Consider the following 24,667-nt stretch of genomic DNA (forward strand, 5'->3'; position numbering starts at 1 on the left):
TTTATGATATAGGCTGAGTGGTTAGATAATAAACAGTGCATGTCCAAAGGCCATACTGCCTGGTTAGCCAAAAGCACTCGGAATTATATACCCATTTGGGTCACGGACTCTGATGCAACACAAATGCATTAAACAACAAAGTTTTAAACAAAGTTGTTCCATTGGATCTTTTTGGTGGTGTGCTATATTTTGCTGCAGCTACTTGCTGTTGGGAACACCGTTTAACAGTAGGTCAACAAAGCATTTTTTGATTTGTCTGATCCAATCCTACATATATGAGTTGACTTCAAGGACTACTCATGTGAGAAATGGTTTGTAGGATTAAGACCTGCCACATAATGATCATTCCACCGGCTGGGGAGTGGCCAGAGCACTGCTTTCCAGCTTGGTCCACAGCATGACTTTGCCACCTTCCACAGCTTCCCACACATAGCTGGAGGGAGTGGGTGGTGAGCAGCCAGCCTTGCAAAACTCCCTTTGACTTCAGTGGGGGTCGGAGCAGGCTCCCTATTTTTGTATTCCAGTTATTGTTGCAACTCTTTAACAGCGTTATTTTAATTGATATATGTATTTTCATATGATAATTCTGAGTCTCTATATAAGTGTGTGCACTTGATATACACACACACACACACACACTATATATAACTACATACAGAATATATTCACAGCCAGACAGAACTTTTATGGGTTCTGCTTTATGAACATAGCAATGTTGCATATACACATGGCAGCAAAATGCGTGTCCATACATTAAATGAAAAGCATTTAGCAATCAACTAAAAATCTACACCCAATGTTTGTCAGCCACTGGATGATCCAAACCAGACTGAAAGTGGGAGCTGCAGTTCCAGAGGCAGTTTTTCATGCACTTGTTATGTGAAGCAATATGCAATAATGCAATATTGTAATGAATCATCAGTAGACGTTCAGGGGTTGAGGATATTCTTTTTTTACTGTTATTGACAGTTTATGCTTGAACTGATTTTTTGGTCATTTTATACATTTCCCTATTTGGAATATGTTTCATGGATTTTAAGGACAAAAGGAACCACGTTTCATACAGAACACGTCTTTCACATTTGCTGACACATGAAAAACTTACCTTTTATACATCAGCAATAATCAAAAGCATTCTGGTAACATGAAGTTGCATTCATATATATCATTGCGGTGATTAACGAGCTTTAGTGAATACACTCAACTGTGCTCCTTTGAAAATTAATATATATTTTGACTACATAAATAGGTTTGTAACATTAGCTTATTTTTTAACTGGATAAAATTATATTGATTTTTCTATAAAGTGATCATGAAGATCTAAGTCACAGACTAAGAGCCAGATTTTTAGAGGTATATAGATGCCTGAAGATGCAAATAGGCACCCAGTGAGATTTTCAAAACTACCTGGGTACCTAATGCCCATTGAAATCAGCCTACAGCCCACATTTTAAAAGATATTTCAGTATTGCTACACTCAGTGTTGCAAGTCTTAATTAATTTAGCAGCTTAACATTCATTTTCTAAAGTGATTTAGGCACTTAATTCTATCAACTATCAATGGGATTTGGGCTCCTAAGTGCCTAAATCACTTTTGAAAATGGAAATTTAGGTTTCTAAATTAGATAAGCATTGCAATGCATGAATACCTTTACAAACCTGGGCCTACATGATTTTGAAAATTCCATGAGGTACTTCTTTGTATCTTTAGGTGCCTACATACTTTTGAAAATCTGGTCAACAGGCTCTGTTAAAAAGTTGACATTTACCCGTACTTACCAAACAGTGATATCTCAAATACTGCATTTGTTCCCAGAGGAAACTCTGGCACTCCAGAGACTGCTATGCAAAAGTTTTTGGGAATTGTTGATTATTTTAATGGTGACCGCTGTATTACTGCCCAGAAAAAAAATGGAAAATTGACACCATTTAAAAACATATAACCAGTCCAGCTTATTCAAGAAATAAATAATAATAATAATAAGTAAAGGAGCATTAACATAGACAACATATCAAATATGTATCAAGCTGCAAGGATTTTTTTTTGGGGGGGGGCTGGTGACTCTACATATAAATTATGATAAAAGGAAAGAAACAGTGAAATATGAAAAGTTTGGATAATGCTATATAGAATCATGGATAATCAGGAGGTCATCTATATACCTCAGCTATATCATCCCAGTATATACCAGTGTTTCCTAACCGGTGCGCCGCAGCACACTGGTGTGCCATCAGGCCAGAGCAGGTGTGCCATGGAATTTTTTGAAAAACCACTCGTAGCATTCTGGATTGGCTCACGAATATTCATGAGTTCATTTGATGACTATATGGTGGTGTGCCTCAAAATAATTAAATTAAATAATATGAAGATGTGCCATGGCAGAGGAAAGGTTGGGAACCACTGCTATAGAGCATAAAGGCAGTTTCTTAAAGGTCATGGCTATGCTCTTGAGCCCTCTTTAGATCAGAAATGCTTCTGAGTTCTGGTATCTATTAAATAATTGGTTGACCACCTGCTGCACATCTGGATCTAGAAATGGACTCCACATTACGCAACGTGTAGCCAGTTTATTTAGATGGACAAAAATCTTTATCTCCTCCTTGCCATCTCTAAAAACAAACTGAAGCAGTGTTCATAGTTGGTATCAGTTCTATTTGCCAAGTGGTTCGGGTTCATGGAAGGCTCTTCAGAACTAAATAACAGAAACAAGAAACTAGTATAACCCAAGCCACACGTAGATGTACAAAAGATCCACACGATTGTGAGTATTTCTGGCAAGCATTTCAGAAGGCACATCTTAAGTCTCCTAATTTGGGGAGGAGATTCCTGATTGTAGCCTCTATGTCCTCTGTTCCTCCTTTCCTTAAGGAATTTTCATCCCAATATCCTGTTTCCAAGACTAGCCTGTGAGTGGGCTGGCTGACTTTCTCTTCTTCCAGGCTGTCTTTAGCTGTCCTGCTCTGCATGAATCTGTCATGCTATGGGGTGTTTGGGAGCAGAGAACAAAAGAGCCAGGAGACAGAGCAAATGAAGATGGAGTCAGCTCAAATACTTGCCTTTTAGTTTCAGCTCAGGAAAAAACACATGGTCATCAGCACTGCAGCGATGCAGGAAAGGGAGAAATCACAGACCTGTCCCCCAGAGCTACAGTAACTGAGAAGGAGAAACTCCAGGAAGAGGATGGTGCTGAAATGTAAGGATAATGGAAGGGAACTTATGGTGCTTCATCTTAATGGCTAACGTGACTTTGGAAAACCACATGGCAAGAAACCACCCAGGCTTAACCGAGAAATCTTCAATGCTCTGAAACTCAAAACAGAGTCCTACAAAAAGTGGAAACTAGGTCAAATTAAAAGGATGAATATAAACAAATAACACAACTATGTAGGGACAAAATTAGAAAGGTCAAAGCATAGAATGAGATTAAACCGGCTGGCAGCATAAAGGGTAACAAGAAACATTCTAAAAATACGTTAGAAGCACAAGGAAGACTGAGGACAGGGCAGGCCAATGAAGGGGGAAAAACAATAACAGAAAATGTGGAAATGGCAGAAGTGCTAAATGACTTTTTTGTTTCAGTTTTCAGCAAAAAGTTTAGATCAGCAAATTCAGTGGCTGTCAATGAGAGATAGGCAAGCTAAATAGAGTAGCTTGTGTATTTCCTGTCAACTTCCCAAAATCCATTCTGTGCACCATATCCACTATATTGTGCCAACGCAAAATGCGTACCCGTCGATGCAGCGTTACGCATTTTGTGGAGATGCTTTTACTAAATCAACTTCCGGATTGATTGAGCGTGTCTTCACTTTCACTCAATCCATCCAGATAAATCAATATGATGGCGGTGAATTTGCCACCATCAGTGAAGACATACCCTTAGTAGCGATTGGACATCTACCTTGAATGGAAGTGAAAATGTGGTAGGATCAGAGGCTAAAACAGGGAAAGAACAAGTTAGATACCGTCAAGTCACCAGGACTTCATGAAATACTTAAGAAGCTAACTGAGGAGATATCTGAACCAGTAAGCGAGTACCTTTGAAAAGTCAAGGAAGAAAGGAGCGATTCCAGAGGACTGGAAAAGGGCAAATATAGTAACGATCTATAAAAAGGGGGATAAGGACAACCTTGGGAATTAGGCCAGTCAGTTTAACTTCAGTACATGGAAAGATAATGGAGCAAATAATTAAACAATCAATTCACAAACACCTAGAAGGTAATAAGGCAATAAGTAAGAGTCAGCATGGATTTATCAAGAACAAATCAGAAAAAAACAACCTAATAGCTTTCTTTGAAGGGTAACGAGCCTTGTGGATAGGAAGAAAGTAGTAGATGTGGTATATCCTGACTTTATTAAGGCTTTTGATAGTGTCTCACATGACCTTCTCATAAACAAACTAGGGAAATGCAACCTTGATGGTGCTACTATAAGGTGGGTACCTAACTGGCTGAAAAACCATTCCCAGAGAGTAGCTATCAGTGATTCACAGTCAAGCTGGAAGGGCATATCCAGCGGAGTCCCACAGGGATCAGTTCTGGGTCCAGTTGTGTTCAATATCTTCATCAATGAGTTGGATAATGACACAGAGAGTACACTTATAAAGTTTACAGACAATACCAAGCTGGGAGGGGTTGCAAGTGCTTTGCAGGATAGGATTAAAATTAAAAATGATCTGGAGAAATGGTCTGTAAACAGGGTGAAATTCAATAAGGACAAATTCAAAGTACTCCACTTAGAAAGGAACCATCAGTTGCACACATAGAAAATGGGAAATGACTGCTTAGGAAGAAGTACTGTAGGAAAGGTATCAGGGGATCAGAGTGAATCACAAGCTAAATATGAGTCAACAGTGTAACACTGTTGCAAAAAAAGCAAACATTATTCTGGGTTATATTAGCAGGAGTGTTGTGAGCAAGACAAAAGAAGTTATCCTTCCGCTCTGCCATGCACTGATTAGGCCACAACTGAAGTATTGTGCCCAGTTCTAGGCACCCCATTTCAGGAAAGTTGTGGACAAATTGGAGAGGGTCCAGAGAAGAGCAACAAAAATGACTAAAGGTCTAATAAACAAGATCTATGAGGGAAGACTGAAAAAATTGGGTTTGTTTAGCTAGGAGAAGAGAAGATTGAGGGAGGACATCATAATAGTGTTCAAGTACATAAAAGGAGGAGGGAGAAAAATTGGTATCGTTAATCTTTGAGGACAGGACAAGAAGCAATGGGCTTAAATTGCAGCAAGGGTGGTTTAGGCTGGACATTAGGAAAAACTTTCTAATGGGTTAGTTAAGCACTTATAAATTGCCTAGGGAGGTTGTGCAATCTCTGTCATTAGAGATTTTTAAAAGCAGGTTAGACAAACACCTGTCAGGGATAGTCTAGATAATATTTAATCCTTCCTAAGTACAGGGGACTGGAATAGACCACCTCTTGAGGTCCCTTCCAGTCCTACGATTCTATGATTCTAAGATCTGCAAAGGTAGCATATACGAAGGAACAACAATGTAATTATAGCCACTGTTTCCCACTTACATACATAATAATCAGGGTTTTTTAAATTTATTTCAGTATATTTTTCCTCCCTCTCCCTACTCTTTCTAGTGAAATAAAAGAAAAATAAGTATGGAAAAGAGAGAGAGCATCCCCAGTATATTATTTTTAAAATAATATTACATTTCATTTTTAAAATTGCCATTAAAAACAATTTAAAAAAGTAAATTAAATGTTAAAAAATTCATTTTTCCAAAATAAAATTATATTTATTGACCAACTCTAGTGATAAATAAGAAAATCATCATTTGACATATCAAATTAAAAATCTGCATTTTTGTGGACAAAACTTTGATATCTTTCGATCAGCTGTAAGTGTGTGTAATACTGTATTAGAATGATCAATTCTTATCATACATTGACACATCATCATACATAGGTTTTAGCTTGTAAACTGCAAAATAATTACAAATTGAGGCTCTGTGTTTTGTGAAACCATCCCAAGAGAGCTGCTCACTATTTGTTTGTGTGGTGCTCAGGTCTTTGTCTTTCCCATGAAAATACATAAAGTAGTAATGAGTACTAGTCTGTCATTCAAGCAGCTCAAGGGGCTCATAGCCTGCTTATGGCCAGCCCTGTCTTAAATGTGGGCAGAGTGCTTATATAAAAAAAACAGTTTGAATTGAAAGTAACGTGTTTTTTCCTTGATTATATCCAGGTTAAAATGTATCAATGTATTTAGCACAACCCTACAGCTTAGGACAAAATAATCAGTGTTTTTCAAGTCTTCATAACTGTTTATTCATTATAAATAGTAAATATTTACTGCACTTTTTACATTAAAGACATTTTTTACAACACATATGTTGTTGGTAGAGGCTGCAACACAAAGATAATATTTCTTTTGTTCCATCACCTTTTAAGACCAATGTGTGAACTAATCTCTGTACTACACCTAGTCTCACTATCTCACTACTTCATAGTCCTTAATGCTAAAAGGAATGTATTTGTGTCCTACCTCACTCATTGTTCCAAGAATAAAGAGAAATAAATAACACTGCCTTCCATCTTCCTGTTCCTCTTAACATTTCAAAACACAAATTTATTGACATTCTAAAATGTCACAACACAAACTTATGTAAACCTCGGTTCCTATTATTATTATTTTTTCTTCTATATTGTCTATCACTGTATAATTTAAAAGTACATGTCAGATACAGGGACATCTCTGTTCATGTCCTGTATGTCACTGAAAAAGAATAAAAGAATGTAAATGTAATCATTTCAAATGTATTGTTTCCTGAAAATGGTCATGACTAGGGAGCCAGATTCTGTTGTTCTGCAGACTGCACCACTTCTGCGTTTTATCATAATGAAATATGTACTGCAAAAATAAAAGTACCTGCAAAAACATAGTTCTATCTATATCACTTTGGATGATCCCAAAGTTTGTGTGAGGTACATAGTATTGCACATTGTTAAGCAATTGTGGAAATCAAAGTTACCTCCCTGTTTGTTTGTTTTCCTTTCCTTGCTTGTTTCAGAATGTAACATGAATTAGGAAAACTTCACACACACAAATTGCAATTTTTTTTCTTCATGTTATACAATATCTCATTCATTGTAAAACAAAACTTGTATGTGACATTTCTTGACAACATGATTACAAAAGAATGATAAGATAACCATTAACTTGTTGTGGAAGTTTTTTACATCTATCCTAGCTTCCTACAGACCATGACATTTCTTCTTGAGGTCAATTTCCACTGTGTAAAATCAAAATGTTCTCCTGCTCATGTTTCAGAAACTGAGCAGTTTTAAAGTTAGAATAAAGTCAGCATTGGAAGTCAGATGAGTCTCAGTTTGCTCAACTGTTAAGTTTTAGAATATTTTGTTTGTCCAAATCAATGCATGTTTTTTTAGCAACATAAAAATGGAATGCTTTGTCAGTCCGTGATTTTAAATACTTCGGCATTTTTTATACCTGCCCACGCTGAACTGTGTTGTATTTTTGTATTTGTTTAATTGCTTTTAGTCTGTGTCTTCAGAACTGTTTTGTCCAACATGTCTAAATGTTTATCGAAAGCAATGACTGGAGAAAAGAACATAACAATCCTGTATCTCTATTGTGATTGCCCCAGCTTGGGTTGCATTTTGGTGAGAAGATCCCTCTCATCCAAGCACTGGAGTGAGACCAGAAACAAGACAAGCTTTAACTTGAAGTGGATAGTTCATTTATGCAATATCTGGCTTCAGATAATGAAAGGCACCTGTAAGAAAGCAAAAGAAGCTTTTTAAGTCATGCTGTGACAACCTCACAGCAAGGGGTAATGTCAACTACAGGTTGACATTGTCATATTTAATACAGATATATCAAAGGAAATGGACTAATATTTTTATTCCTAAAACAAGTTTGACAAAACTCTATGTATCTGGGATTATATACTATAATGATTCTTGAGCTGACCTCATTAAAAACATGTGTTTCTAATACTGGAATGCCAGTGGTTATTTCATTTTGGACAACCCTTATGTTTTACCTAATGGCAATCAGGTTTCATGTCTCAACAATTAATAACATCAAGATGTTGTTGACATCACTTAAGAAAATAATTATGCAGCAGAAATCTTGCTTGAACAATCAGTTATCTTAGTGGCAAACATAGTTCTATTATGAAGAGAAGAAAAAGTCATAGGTTAAAAATCAATCCTCCCCATTTCCTTTGTTACAAGAAGCAAAATATATCAGAGAGAGATAGTTACCTTACTAAGGATATGACCCCATCATTACATAACAAATATCCACCTAATACTCACTTTGTCCATATTGCCCATACTGGTATCCTGTGACAGGGTCCATACTGTAACCTGTGGTGCTGTAAGTTGGTGGGCAGTAGGACTGTGATGTAGGCAGGCTATCTAAACTTTTCATATGATCTAGTCTCTGACTGCAGCTGGCTGATACAGTAGTGGTTGGTTCTAAGCCCCCAGTTAAAGGTGAGAGGGCATAATCAGTTTGGGGCTGGTGAGGTACACCACCATGGTTAGTCAGAAGTCCCATTACCTAAAATAAAAGGTACAGTAACAAATGAAGGTTAAAACGCATGAAGAACTATATTTCATATAGAGCTGCAAGAATACTAGCATCTGTTATTTAATTTCCCATGATCTCTATTACTTTGTATTTGACCTGCACTTCAGGTTCCTAATTCAAAGAGGAAAAAAGAGTTACATCATGCACCTAAAAAGTAACTTATGGCTGGCATTCCAGAAAAAATAATGTACAGGCATATAGGTGGGAGGAAAAAACAAAAGCAAAAACAAACAAACAAAAAAACCCTTTTATGCTCTTAAAATGTCTGATCACATGTCATAGCAGGAATTCCATCGCTGAATGTTTATTCATTAGGGACACAGAGAAAAAAGAAAAATAGAAAATAGATCACAGTCCAAGTCCAAGTCTTCTTATAATGCTGTTCCCCAAACAGAAACCTTCATCATGCTTTGTTTATTAGCCAACCGAAGCCATTTTGTATTCTTGATAACAAACAGTGCAACCAGAACAGTAATAGCTATAAAAATAGCCACATTAGAAAAGAGTGAGGTATTTATATGGCTGATTTTAAAATGCATAATTAATTAGGGATGTCTTAGGGATGGTTCCTATGATGAGGCTCTTAAACCACTGCATAGAAGCTTTGAAATGGGGTAGTACACAAAGTAGAGCCTCACTGATGGTTCTAGTCAACTTGACCATATAAACCAGCTCCTCTTTTCTAATGGGGCTGTGTTTGACTAGATATCATATCTTTATATAATTATATTTTTCCTTTTTCCCATGTTGTCATTGTAAACTTGTTTTAGTCAAATATTTATTTTTGCTTTATAAGAGGGGTAGGAAATAGGCTGTAAATATATTGATGAAAAGTTCCCAACAGGAACTAAACTCTAGGGCTGAGTAAACAATGGGGGAGTATGGGTTGTTGTTATTTATATTTGCCTAAGAGCCCTAGTCATGGACCAGGACCCCATTGTGCTAGGGGCTGTACAAACACAGAACAAATAGAGGGTCCCTTTCCCCAAAAGCGTACTGATTAACATTTGTTCAGCTTCAAAAACTAACTTCAGTTCAATGTGTTTGCTACATACTATAGGCAGCCCTCCAAATGCAGAGCCAGAGAAGGATCGTAGCACCCAAGAGAATATTTATCTACCGGCTAGGGGCAGAGCGCCTGTAACTCATGTGTTGCTAGTATGCAGCATGTGCTTGTCGGTAAAGAATACCAGAAGAAAAAGATTACAGTGCTCACTGTTGAGGGTCATACCATAGACTCTCTAACCAATTCACTCCTCTCTAAAGAGCAACAGTACAGTATTCTCTTTCTAACTTGGCTTCAAGCCTCCTGTGACTCTTGTAACTTCTTATAGATAAGTGTAGTTAAGAAATTAACAAGAAAGTCAAGATCAGTAAAAAGACTTTATATTGTTTGAAAACATGTACTTGTCTCTAAAAACCCAACCCTCTAGCTGTAATTTCCTGTGGACCTTCAGAGAGAGATTTTTCAAGAGCACATAAGTGATTTAGGAGCACAAATTAAATGTACTTGCGCTGCTAAATCCCTTATTTCTGGAAATATCTTCCTTGTACTACAGCTAGATGAATGTTTCTTTTCAAAGGACTTCTGTATTTTCACAGTATATGGTAAAGACAAGCACTATGCTGAGAACTGCTCCCTTCTGTTGGAATTACTAGCAAAGTTAGGCCTGGTCTATACTTAAAAATTAGATCTACCTAGCTATATTTCTCAGGGCTGTGAAAAATTTAGGATGACCTAACCCCCAGTGTAGATGCAGTGACATTCATGAGAAGAATTCTTGTCAACTAGCTATCACCATAGCTGTGCTGCTATAGCGGCTGTCGTGTAGACATACAGTGAAGCTTGAAAAAAGGGCCTGAGATTATACATACAGGATACTGCAAAGCTTCTACATAACCAACATATTCAGAAACATTTTCCAAGTCACTTTTTCCACAGAAGGATACCATCAAAATATTTTTTCAGATTTGTTTGTAATTATTTTGCCTTATTGCAGTTTTCCTTACCTTTCCCTAGAAGATTAAAGTGAAAATCTATTTCTTCAGAGACCAGTTCTGTACTCAGATGTACATGGGTGGCTCTGAGGTAGAAGATGGCCCTCATTAAATTGCCTTAATTTTCCATTGTATGAGCACAATGGGTTTTTGTTGTAAGCTTGCTTGTGATTCTGGCACTGCGAACATTGGGTTTTGTTTGTTAGGTTTGGTTTTATAAAGAAAAGAAATAAAGGCACTGGAGATCATGCTTTAAATGGGAGGGAAGGCATGTAAAGAATTAGCACAGTTTTGCAGACCCATAAGAAAAGAACCAGGTAGGTCATATTTGGAGTGCTGAGTTTACAATAGCAACCAAATGTCTGCATCTAGGGTATGCATCATATACACCTGCAAATATCCTGGGGAAAAGATGAACAAAAAGTGCAACAATTACATCCAAAAAACCTCTCACTAAACTATCTCAGAAACATCTCCTTAGCAAATCTGGTGGCCAAAAAAAAAACAAAAAACCTAAAACCAGACCAAAACCTAAATTAAAAACAAATAGAAACAAAACACCTTTTCCTCCCACCCGGAAAACATGGACTGGTAAAGTACTGGGTACATTTCCCTCCCTCAAAATTGGACCCTCAAATTTGCATTTATTTGTAAGATTTTTCTGAAGGAGCAGCTTAGGAACATTCTTCAGTTCAAGAGTTTCAAATGAATTGCTCCTGACTGGAAGATGTTATGGTTCAGAGAAAACTAGCACCTTTTGGTCCCAATACTGCATCAAGATCTGCTAGCAGAGATGCCAAATTCCAATAAAATAGAACCTATGTATGATTCATACTATATTTCCTTTGAATTCATCTTCCTACTTTAAGATTAAAACTAAGACAAAGACAGAAAGAAAGAAAGAAAGAAAGAAAGAAAGAAAGAAAGAAAGAAAGAAGCCTATATGAACATGTACACTGAAAATGATGTGTCTGGAAAATATTTACCTTGGCATGTGCATTGTCATTTTGATCAGTCTAAAATGCACATGATTTACCAGAAATCTAAAATAACTCAGCAAACTATTATGCAAAGGTTTCTATTCTTGAACTAAAACTATTGGATTCATTGCTTATTATGGGTTTTATTTTGTTCTGTTCAAATGTTTTACATAATAGGTCAAATCCTGCTCTCATAAGCAGTCCCACTCCAGTGGGAGTGTGGCCTAAGTGAGGACTACAGGATCAGCTTCTGTCTCAGTGAGAACTCTTAGGGCTGTTTGGGTGAACATGATTTTGCCCATCACCTTAAATTACTTCTTAATGTAGTTTTGACTTTTTCCATTGATGTTGTGTATAGAAAGGGGCCCAAGATACAACAATTTGACCTAGTTGCAAATTATGAACAACCCAAAGTTTGGGAGTGTTTGGATCCAGGGTTCCGGTGTGACCCATTATAGAGCAATGGAGCAGACTTTAAATAGGAACCTTCTAAACTTCAGGTGTGTTTGTATCTGGTATTTTGGTTCAGGCCCAGCTTTAGCAGATTTACCATTTTGCTAGCCATGTAGTCACTGAAGAGTTGAAATGAACTGATATTAGATGGGCTCTCATTCAAAATTTACCATATATTAACTCAAGTTGTCAGTCATCTCTAATCAAGTGCAGATGTACCTAATAAATCAGATGCCTTTAACCATCTTGACCAGAGTGACAGCACTGTATCTTCAAGGCTGAAAATTTGATTTTGACCAATAATTGTCTTCTCAGAAATATCTTCTTCAGAAGCCTTAGGAATCATCCTGCAGTTGATTAGCATCTAAATAATTAGATTTTTGGTCATGTCTGTTTGAAAGCTATAAGGGAAGTAGCCCAAAGGCAGAAGTCTCTCTGGTGGTATGTGTCATGACCTTATCACCCATGCAAGGAGTTACAGGAAGGGCATGACTGACTTTCACCTAATCAATTAGAAAGCCAGTAAAGCTCCAATTCTGTAAACTGCAACTTCTACTGCCCGCCATGAAAGTAGATGGCACTCAGCACCCAGAAGAGGCACGCCACTACCTCCAGGTCTGGGTGCTGAGGGTGAGAACCTCTACTCACGTAAACTAGCATCGCCCCCCAAAAGTAAATGGAGCTACACAGATTTACTCCAACAATGGGTCTGACCCTGTATGTGTAAGATCAAATTAAACCATATTCATTATGGGCATGATTCAGCTCCCATTAAAGTCAATGGAAAGACTCTCCTTGACTTTTATGAGTGTTGGCTCAGGCCTTATATCTTTAGAACCGAAAACTGCAGTTTTCTAGGTAGCATGTGACTTCGAGTTTCACTTGATAAGGAATGAAGGGAGTGCACTTATATTAACTCAAAGGCTATTTATCAATTCAACAAAATATGGTATGCATAGTTTGTAGACAATTACATTCTAACACTATGCGTCTCTAAATTCATCCTTGTTTCCAGATAAAATTGACTTCAAATAAATACAGTGAACTGCAACAAGTAAAATATCCAGAAACATTTACTGAGCAATTTCCACCACCCTTCCTCAAAACAAACAAAAAAACCTCTACTTGTTTACAACAAATTCTCAGCTGGTAGAAATCAGTGTAGCTCCACTTAAGCCAGCATTGATATGGCAATTCACACCAGTTGAGGTCATGGCCCAGTATGTAGAAGTAGAAGTGGCTGATAAAAGCCTTAAAAGTGTGTAGGAAACATCTGGTCCATTATCAGCTATGATATAAAATACATCTATTATCAACAGAATAAAGTCCATTAAACTGAGATAAAGCTTATTCCATTTAAATGAAACATTATGCCAGTCAATGTGGTTAGTATTTTAGTATGTTGGACCTACCATAGGCATAATAAAATTCTCATATGTTTTAATTCATTTACGCATGCCTGCATTTAATATGTTTTGTGACCATGCCTGCAATTAATATGATTTATGAGAAAAGAACATGTGTAATATTTTTGGGTACAGTGATACATTTTTTACCCTTCCCTCAATGAAAGATTTAATGAAACAGCTCAAGGAAAATTGTTGGCAGCTAACGTATTAAGTTGAGCTCACAGAATCATGAGTAAACTTTAGTGGAGTTAATGATATCCTCTTATCTGACCCTGACACATTTGCAGCATGTAATTTACAGAAGCTCTGTCCAGGGAATCTTGACAAATGCTCCTAACGATGTCAGGGCAATGTTCCATTCTAATGTAAAACAGATGTGGGTCAGATACCCTCATTCATCACTAACAGAGAAAATTTCAAACTGCTTCTAAGATGAATGACATTACCTGCTGTTAATTCTTCATTGCAGAAAATCTCTCAAAATCAAAATATCACACCAAAAAAGAGTACATTTTAAAAAGTGATATTTTAATGTATCAAAGAATTAAGTTAACACGTAAAAAAACTGGATGTGAAATTTGGATCAAATAATTTGTTCTGATGGGCTGAAAGTGATCAGACACAGTCATTAAAAATGATTTAGCTATATGAAGAAAAAACATCCATTGTGCTTATTCACCAAATAGCATATATATTAGGTTTTACCAAGCTAGCAAGCAGACTGAGAGTCAAATACTTAGTGTAAATAGGTGCAACTCCATTTGCTTCAAGGATCTGATGAACTGGCCCAGTGTTTATCCAAACCAAGTAAGGTCTGATTCTGATCTCACCCCAGTGTAAGTTAGGAGTAATTCCACTGATGTCAATGGAGTTATGCTGATGTAAAATCAGAGAAGAGTCTGATCTTTAAATACATACCTCTTATATACCGAGTGTGGCCAATTCTCACCATTTTATCACAAGTCTCCCAATATTTGGTGGTGTTCTTCAAGTATCAGCTTCTGGAGTCATGTGATTATATGAGACCATCAACTTTCATTTAAAAAGAAAAACAAGTTTCTAGCCCTCATAGTTGTACAGAAAAGCTTGATAACGTGAACCCTAAAGGCTCAAAAATGAGAAGACAAATAAAAAGAACCCAAATTTATTCTATTTAAAATCTCAAGATTTTTCAGCCAATCTCATTATTTTGGGTGGGCTGACTAGTGATTTTGTAATGCTTGGAGTTGTCAATACTGTCTGCATAGAACAGATTACATGCTCAGACCTGAGAGTAGGTCATTCACTCTTAACTTTTTTCTTCCCGCCTATATTCAATCCCACACACAAAACAAAGAGATTGTGATACACAAGGAAACCAACACAGCTAGCCCACAGCTGTGCTCCAGAGTTCACACACACACCTCTTCTCCTTAATCTAAGGTTACAGATCTCCACTATGAGCTAGGGATGCGATTCTCAGCTCACTTATATATATTCACACTAGCTCTCATCTGAACTAGGACACTAAAAATAGTTGTGTAGCTGCAATAGCATAGGCAGTGGCAGCATTGTGCTATCTGCCCCAAGTACAAATCCACCTCAAACCCGGGGTACAAACCTGAGATTGTTAGCATCTGCTGCCACTGCCATTGTTAGTGTGCTAGGTCAGAAGACAGCTTTCATGAGTATGTCTCCACAAGCTGAGAATCCCACCCCTTACCTCAAAGTGTAGGCATAGCCTAAGCTATGGCTCCTTTTACCATTTTTAAAACAACATAGGTAGGCCAAATCCTGCAGTCAATGCCCTGACAGAATTTGCAAAACTACTGCTGGGAGTTCAGCTTCTAGGGACTAAGGGTTTGATCCTGCAGACCTCTCAGTGAAGTCAACAGTAGTTTTGCAAACAGAGTGGAGGATTCAGAACTTCTTTAAGAACTACCACATTTGGTCCCATGGGCCAGATTTTCAAAAGTGCTCCGCACCAAGCAATGCCCTTTGTGACACTTATGGGCTAGATTTAAAAGCACTGAGCTCCTAGGAAAACATAGCCACTTGTCTGAAAGAGATAAATTACCCATAACCATAGAAAGATTAGAAGAAAACAGGCTTGCATTTCTCTGATGAGCCAATAAGTATATTCTGAGAGGCAGCAAATGCTAGCATTCATCAGACTTCCAATAACATACATACATAATGTCCCATATACTAGACAAAGAGGCAAGTCAAAATTGAATGCAGACACCCTCATATATAAATTTCACCATTATATGTGGAGAAGTATATACTGTATATTATATATATATATTCATTGCCCCACAAGGAGGTTAATATTTGGGTTTGTTTTTAAAAGGGTGCAAATTAATATAAATTTAATATAATATAATATTTTGAATGAGTATGCCTCTTTCTATACTGTATCTGCACGCTTTTAAAAACAAATCCAAATATTAACCACCGGATAAGGTAATGAAGAGAAAACCAGCTATCCAGAGTGGAAAAAAGATTTAGGATGAAATTCACTTCTGTGCATTTTAGCCCTATTTTGAGAGATTAAATGGCACTTAAGTGATACCTTCTACAGGTCCTGCACAGGGGTGAATTTTACTCCTAGGGAACATCATTGCAATACACATGCCTTTTTGGAATTGTGCGTGTTTTACATGTTTTCCTTCAGGAAAACAAAACACAGTGCATAATTAATGGCTGAACTGAACTTTCTATGACTACTCATTACAAAGAATTCATTCATGTATCAACTTTTAGTTGAATAAATATGCAAATATTGAGATTCCTATTCATATTGCCATTTTGTAAATGTATTGATGAGTTAGAAGTTCATCATTGCATTCCAATCACATACTCTGTAAAGAGCTGCTGATTCAGGTGGTTCACCTCACACTAGGTTCAAATAGGATTCCCACCTGTATTATCTTGAGCATAGAAAAACTTATTTTAGTAACTGTGGTCCTATTCAGCATAATATGAGAGAGTCTATCCCAAATGGTAGATATCACTAGGAGAGAGGAATGACAGTTTTGTGGGAAATTTTAAAACGGTGTTCATTTCACAGGATTAAAAAAAGCCAGACCTATTTTCTGATTTGTTTGGTTTTTTCGTGGGGGCAGCGGGGGAGTTGCAAACGTTCTCATGGCATTTTTATTAGTTCTTAACAGAATTTTTTATCGAAATTATATTGAAATCATTATCAAACATTTCATTTACAGAAAACCATGTTCTTGGTAAACAACAAAGTTCAGTAATGATTTTGATACAATTGAATTTAAAAATATTGATTAAAATATTCCACCATAGTTACTGAAAATCAGAAAAATTTGAAGATGTTGATAATTTTTTGTGAAAAATCCTGTTTTTGTTTGTTGTTTTTTTTGGGGGGGGGGTGGAAAAACATTGTGCAAAAACATTGTGAAGAATTTTTCAACTGAATGGCAGAGATATATTTAAAATACAGAAAATCATAAGCATTTTAAATTGTAGCAATCAAAAGCATTAAAAGTTTCTGAGGTGAATAATCTTATTATATGGCCCAAATAAAATGAGTGGAGAGCTAGGAATGCTAACAACCAAAAATGAATCATATATATTATTATGTGAGGGCCTGTCATATGATGAAAATTGGCAAATTCAAGAAATGATGTGACTTTTATTTCAACTATGTGCACATCTTACGTCTACATTTCAGTGTCAGTATATTTTATTGTTGTACCTTTTCTACAATTTGATTAGTTCTGAGACAAGAATAAGGCTGGCTCAAATTTTCAGAAGTGACCAGTGATTTTGGGGACCTCAATTTACAGGTGGTCCCGCTTAACACTTTCAGGATGCCAAATTTTCAGAAGTTATGAGCACCTGCTCTGTGACAATCAGGTCCTCTTAAAGGTTTCTTAGTTTAGGCATCCACATATGGAAGCACCCAAATTCACTAGTCACTTTTGAAAATTAAAGCCGAGGTTATTCTTGTCTGATAGTAATTATGAGACCACAAAATTCCAATTGTTTCTACCAGAATAAAGAAATGGAATGATGAAATCAATGCAAAACCCTCTTGGCTTAACATCTTTAATTACATCTATGGCTTTTCTCAGGAAACTTGTGCACAGACAAGTTACATGATGTGAAAAAACTGCTTCCCTAATTAAGAAATCCATGACTTCTGGCTCTTGTCAGTTGGCTACCATTTGACCAATTTTCAAAGCTAAGACCTCTTCTGACCCACAACATGAGCTTTTGATTGGTGGAGGGCTTTAGTACAATCATTCAGCATGGAAAGTGCATTTCTGTGGGAAGCCAGATGGTGAACAATTTTATTACAGTGATTATGCATAATAAAGGAACCCATTGCTCTTATTTATTTATTTCATTTTCAATGAGGAAATGCACATTTTCAACTATTTGCTCGTGAGTTTTCCTATAAAAATAATTTAATAAAGCATCATGAGTGCATCTTTCTTCTAACTGAAAGGCCCTAATTCAACAGCTGACATGCTTTGAGCTGATAAAAACCAAGTGCACTTATACAGAACACGGTTATCCAAGAGAACACCATGAACCTGCCTCAGTGAAAGGGCTACAGATAATAAATATTTGGACATTCCAAGAAGAAGCTTTGAAATAGTTCTAATTTTCCATGCTGCTCAAGGGAAAGGTTGGAGTTTTACTTCTGAGTTCAGAATGTTGCTGAGTGCCATGTAAACTGTGAGAACTAAGAACTAAGTACGCTGGAGGGTGCTGTGCACTCTAAAGCAACTGTGCGACTAACCCAACCATTTTAAAAGGCCACCACATTACAGTCTCCTATTCTATTAGTATGACCCACTTTTGGGAAGTGAGGGTTAGTGATTTATTTTCTAGGGTGGATGTGGTGAAAAAATATATCCATCAGGAAATAGGTTGCAACCACCTGCTCTGGTAAAAGCTTTTTAACAGTGGATATTTAAGGCTCTGTAACCTATGTGGATTTGTAAGTGTAGAAAAGGAGTGGCCTGACGAACAACAATACTAAACATGTTCTTGGGTCTGGATCTGAGCCCAAATATATTCTGAAATAGTTCTCTTTAGAAACAGGAACTACCAGAACCACATGGTTCTGGGTAAACTTTTCTACTTTTACATTTATAAAGAGAACAAGAAAAGGTCATGGGATTCCCATGCCACACTGAAAGAGATTTTTTCCTCAACTTATACAAAAAATTAAAATGATGAAATCCTATCTTTGTAATAATCAGATCTACAGTAAGACCATACACCTTCAATTGAAAGAAACATGTTTTGACAAAGAGTCATTGCCTTACATCTGAAGAATCTGAGGTAATTGTTAATGCCGTGATCTGAAAATAACATGCCAAATCAGAAGCAGTCTTGAGTTCTGTACACATGCATGAATGCTTAGATGCTACTCCCTAATAAGTTTCAGGATTAACAACTGTTTGTCAAAAGAAAATGCATTGAGCGATTGAAATTTAATTTGAAAGGGAACTACAATATTCCAATAAATATATGCATAAAAACCAAGCAGCTGCATAATAGGCATAGCCGACACAAAATATGCAATTTACATACATTACACACTAATAATCTCAATTCTGACATTATACTTAAAAAGTTCCAGTTCACTGACAGAGATGGATTTTTTTTTTTTTATAAAATGTAAACAAGGACAATACTTGACACCAGTTCCCTGAGCTATTAATCACTGACTTGTTTCTATAAAGATCAACCATTTGTAAGTCTATAACACAGAGGATTTCTCACCACAGTCAGGTAATAATGGGTAAAACAGATTTAGCAGACCAATACTCAATCACTCTGATGAGATCTGCAGATTAGCTCTTTGTTCTGAAGGTGCTGAGTACTAGGAAGACAGTTAGGACTTCCTACTCCCTCTTTTTGTTTTAAACTTGAACACACAAAACTTTATCTTCTTTTCCAGAGAACCACTAGCACAGCAAGCTAGGTATATTGGATGCTGACATTCCACCCCTGAACCCCCAAAAAATATGCCAACACACACGAACTTTTAAGTAAAGTTTGTCACTGCAGTAGGAAAATTAACAAACAATAACAAAACTGTAGTACTATAGCACTTCTTGTAATGTTTTCCCCAGAAATTTAATTGTCAGTAGTCTCAGGAGCAAAAATAGAAATGGAATGCACTGCATTAAAATAAAATGATTTCAGAGAACTGTGGGCCAGAGTCTCGCCAGGTATAAAATGAAATCAGTGGAGCTATGGTGTTTTACATCATCTAAGAGTCAGGTCATGTGAATCTTAATACCAGACTTTGCTCTGTACATCACTAGGCTCTACCAAGGATCACAAAGGATCTCCAGAAGATAGTGTAAATTTTTCTTCTGCCTTGAATAATCTACCATAAAGTCAGCACGTTTTGTACATACTTTTTCCATGGAGCTTGCAAGAGGGAGACAGTCATGAGTGGAGACATCATTTTCATAGCTCTCAGACATACACAGATTCAATAAGGGTCAGAATCTCACAGCGCGCAAAGAAGATCTTTGTTTTCTCATTAAAATCTTTTCCCACTTCCTGCTCTACCAGCTTAGAGCTTGTATCTCACCGGGAAAATCCCCATTACCTTTTCTTTGAGATAATCCTAAATGCAGAATTGGCTTTAGAATTTTTGGACAGGCCTGTGAAACAGCTTTTATTGCCATCTCACTCCAGCTCTAAACATGACTAATTCCTGTCCACCAGAGCAGAGAACTTTGTGGAGGACTGAACCAAGGATTTTGCTGGTGGAGGCTAAGATAAGTTTGGGGTGTGTCCCAAATAGTCAACAGACATTTTATACATTAAAAGTGTGTGTCTGGCATTCCCTTCAGCCTCTTGCTGCAGAACTGGGACCCAGCTGCTTGTTCCTTTCAACCCCAGCAATTGGTTTAGGGGAATGTCTTTAAGGTGATTTTGGCCAGCAAAAGGAATAGAGATTTATCTATGAAAACATGAAAGCTCAGCTTCTCCTTACATCTCTAGGTCTCTGAATCTGGAGGTCCCAGAGCCATGAGTTTAACACGGCCCGAAGGCCAGCTCTGTCTAAACATTTTTTGCCATGCCGTCAGAATGTCTTTTTCAGCTAAGAGTTTAGCATTTGTTTAACTTTAAACATTTCCGTACTACCACCAATAAACTTCCAAAAGCCCTCTCCCCTTGCATGGATGTGACTGGAATATATTCAAGTGATGAACAAATGACATCAGCACTCTTTTCTATTGACAAATTTCCCTCTACGGTCCATGGGAAAAGTGCAAAAGGGCTAGAAATTCTAAGCACTGGGATAGGGGAAGGCAGTGGAATGCTAAGGGGCACAGACCAAGTTTCATAATAAGATGACAATGCTGACCGCTGAATCAAGGCTGGGTTCCAAGAACTGGAGATCACAGTAACTAATTGTGTCAGTCTTATCAGTTTTAAGATCTTCTTTTGATTATACATGGTCACAACAAGATATTGGGGGAAAACTTGTCCCACCAGTTGCTTTTGGTTATGATCTCACTTTACCACAATGTCACAGGACTTCTTCACTGTAATACTTACCTTTCATATCAGCGATTAAAAGTTTTGAAAGAAAAAAATAACACTTCTCTATAGCTAGCATTGACTTACACTGAAAATGATGATGAAATTGCCTCTGATGGATTACCTCAGAACCCTGGAAAGATTTTTATGCCTAAATTATAGAAACCTTGAATACTGTGAATATGGTCATTTAAAAATGAAACCAATAATATAATGTCAGGCCTTTTATTGGAGACTGCATTTAGAAATTAAGAGTTTTCAAAACAAAATTCAGAAAAGTCTTGTTGGAAGTACATCCGTTTGTTTTATGTTGGTATTTTTCTACTGTGGTTTAAAGCCATAAAGTTTTGTATTCCGCTATATGCTATAGGAATCTATGAAACTTAATTACATTTACTGTTACAAAAAAGGGTTTATGAACTTTTGCCTTTAGGCAAAAATGTTTATTTCATTGCCTTTGCTATTCATTCTTTTCAACTCCGATGCCTTTGAACTTTTCAGCTGCACAGAGTTATCACCGTTGTGCAGGAACCAGGAACTGTATTCCTGAGATGCAAACCACAAGTTGAAGAAAACGAAGGAGGCAAAGATATATGAGTCGTTATTTTGGCCACCCTTTGTGCCATTAAAATCTCATTTTCTGCCTATTAGAATGCCCTCTCACTGCTTCGGCAGTGGTGATAGTCAGTGATTAGTGTGTAATTGAGTATAATTGTCTTTTCACTTTTCATTTGTGTCATTCTGAGCTTCTCTCTGTTTTTCTAACCACTGAGAGGAAAAAAGGGTAGAAAAACGATAAAGCTGTTAAAACTCTCACTCTCAGCCCTGAAGAGATTCCTGATTGTAATTATAGATTGCATCCCCTTTGTGACATTTCCCAGAATTTAGTGGACAGCTCTTCGAAACACCTGGGCAAAGCTCATACTAATAAATGGAACTACTGTATATTTAAGCAATTGCTAATAATGTCAACTTCAGACAGATGCCACTTGTAGGAAATTTAACCAACCTTTTGACACTCAATTATCAAGGCAATTTATTAACATGATCTCCTAAGAAAAGCTCATGCAAATTAAAAAAACAATTATGGCATTTGAGCATTTATATATTTCCAAAGAACAGTAAGTCTCCTCATTTATGTATTTATAACTTGATTATAGCTCACCCCAATGTGTACTGCTTATCAGCTGCACCTCTATCAGTATAACTTGTCTGTTACTTCTAAGGCCATTTCATAAAACCTCTATAGTCTCTTAAAGAAGCATTATTTTTATAAAAAGCTGATTATCTGACAATGTATTAGACAAGATTTCTGCTCTTGAACTTTTTTTACCTAGGAATGGATCTCAAGGAAAATAGTGGCACTTTACAAATGCTTGACAATTGAACATAAACATGAAGTGTGCATGATTACATTATAAATCACATGAAATTAAATATAAGCTACGAGTTTTGATGCAGCCAGTGGGGGGAAGGACAGGGAAAGGGAGGGGGAGAGAGGGAAGGAAGCTAGCAAACTGAAATCATGTGGCTTGTATAAAGAATACATTATGGTTTAAATTTGGCAATTCATTATACTCTGGCCTGAGGGAATAGTCTCTTTGGTTCTGGTATACAGCAAATCCTCTGTCTGAAAACACAGGACTGACCTGAGGTGAAAGGCCATTGCCAATGGCAGGGTTCATGGGATTTGAGGGCCCGGATGGAGGCACAAAGCTGTCTGTATAGCTGGAAAATCCATGCCTGGTGCTGGGTAGGCAATACGCAGAGCTGCTCTCTGGATTGGAAGGGATGCTGCTTTGGTGTACGGTGCTCGGAGGAAGAGGTTGAGGTCTGTGGACGGTACTGCTTGGATCAGACACAGCTAGAAGGGAAAGGAACACACAGACACATTTTCCTCAGAGTTTTCTGACATCACAAATTCACTGTGCAAAGTTCAACACTGAGAAGAACTGATAAGGGCTCGCAGGTAAACATCAGCCAAACCAAAGGTGAATATTTAACATTACTCAATTTTTAATTGGCTAGGAGGAAAAAAAAAACAATATGAAACAAAACAGGGCATAAGCCTCTGTCAAACCTACATGACAGGTTTACATTGTGGAAGGTATATACAGATGTGATTCTCACATGATTCTTCCTGGGCATATGCTTTTCAGAATGGATGAAGCAAAACAGACAATATGCATATTTTATAGCTCGGGGACTAGTAATGGGCAGGATATAGAAAGTTTTTCCTCTCCACTTCACCAGTAGAAATTCAGCCCAGGTTCATAGTGACTAGTGATCGGAGAGGGTTGGGGTTTCGCAAAGTTTCCCTAGTCGAATTTTGTTTGGAAAAACTATCCATCACTGGTTTGGAGCCAGATCTCTTTTTATCCAAATCACCAAAGTTTAGCAGGTTGGCAGCTTAGATAAAAAGTTGAAGATTTGTCCCACTTCTATAATGGACCACGTTTTGGGAAGTAGGGAGCTGGTTTGATAACATTTTGTCAGTCAGGTTTTGTCTTTGAAAAATCAAAATCAGGAGCAACCTGTATCTAGGTTCTATTTTTCGCAAATTCATGGGGCTTCTGATAAGTTTGTGACCCCTCTCTGGTAGCAACTGGAACTTATCATCTGATGGCTATTCAGTACATGGGGGAAATGGTTGGTCATTTCAGTCCAATTCCTACTAGACAAGTGGTCCATATCAGGCACAAAAAACTCCAGTTGGCAGTTGTTACTATTAATAGAGAAGACGACTGAATGAACTCAGTGACTGATCTATCCTCCACCCCGTACTGCTACAGGGCAGAGTTGAGATGCAATGGTGGGGGAGGAAGGGAAAATTTGCACAATCCTTGCCAATGCTGTACCTCTCCCATGGATAGAGGACTTCAGTCTCCAAGCAGGGCTTTCAGTCTGGCACTGGCACCATTCATGGGCACTCAAGCCAAAACCTAGTGAAGCCAATGGGAATCCTTACACGCTCAAGGTAAGCAGATATGTAAGTGCTCTGCTGCCTTGAGGCCTACATTCACCCGTACCGTTTTCCAAAGCTGAAGAATAAAATGTTTCTAAAGTGGGTTTACATGGAAACTCCATATAATGGAGTTAAATGGATAATTCCATTTAAATGAAACATCTGTCTCCTACTGTACCTTGTGGTATGGAAGTGGGTTGATAGGAGGGCTCAGATAGCTGGTATGTTGGCAGGGTTGGCATGGCGGTGGGTGGGAATCCTCCTGGGATCAGGTGATTGAAAGCCATCAGTTGATTGGCCCCCGCCTGTTTCCTCCATCTAGCACGACGGTTACTAAACCAGACCTACAAATGTTTTAATTAGGTACATTTGATTTTGTACTTTTAACATAGGCATATTAGAAATAATGGTACTTTTAAAATGGTACTTTTATTTTGCATTTGAAAAGAAGCTAAAAGTTCTCTATATGCCACACAAGTCAATCTTCATGGCAATGAAATGAGTCAATGGCAGAACATTACTTCATTTAGTGATCTGAACCCAGGATGGAGAGTTAGGACCCCCTACACTCTCACTGCGTCTCAGGCACTTCCTCCTCCTCTGCCAAGTCACTTAACCCAATATTTTCAAACTTGGTGATTAAAGCTAGGTACCTATATCCATATGGTGACAACTAAACAAGTCTCATGAGCACCTGCAATTCCGCCTTATTTAGATGCTTAAACATGGATTTAGGAGCCTAACGTG

The 24,667-nt window shown here is 37.4% G+C and overlaps 1 protein-coding gene across 4 annotated transcripts in view; it reads right to left on the reverse strand.

Annotated features, from left to right (window-relative positions):
* Positions 1–6,262: 6,262 nt before the first annotated feature.
* Positions 6,263–24,667, reverse strand: part of PAX3 (paired box 3) — a 105,142-nt gene continuing 86,737 nt past the window's right edge. For all 4 annotated transcript variants that reach the window (XM_067538652.1, XM_067538653.1, XM_067538651.1 and 1 more), the window contains 4 exons: positions 24,099–24,264; positions 22,605–22,819; positions 8,306–8,552; positions 6,263–7,758 (listed from right to left, as the gene is read on the reverse strand). In XM_067538652.1, the coding sequence (XP_067394753.1) occupies positions 7,724–7,758; positions 8,306–8,552; positions 22,605–22,819; positions 24,099–24,264 (663 nt within the window). In that variant the 3' untranslated portion in view covers positions 6,263–7,723. The remainder of the gene's footprint in view (positions 7,759–8,305; positions 8,553–22,604; positions 22,820–24,098; positions 24,265–24,667) is intronic.

This window comes from Emydura macquarii, unplaced genomic scaffold, assembly GCF_026122565.2.
Source record: "Emydura macquarii macquarii isolate MOO-44397 ecotype Brisbane River unplaced genomic scaffold, CSIRO-AGI_Emac_v2 contig_499, whole genome shotgun sequence".
Lineage (NCBI taxonomy): Eukaryota > Metazoa > Chordata > Testudines > Chelidae > Emydura > Emydura macquarii.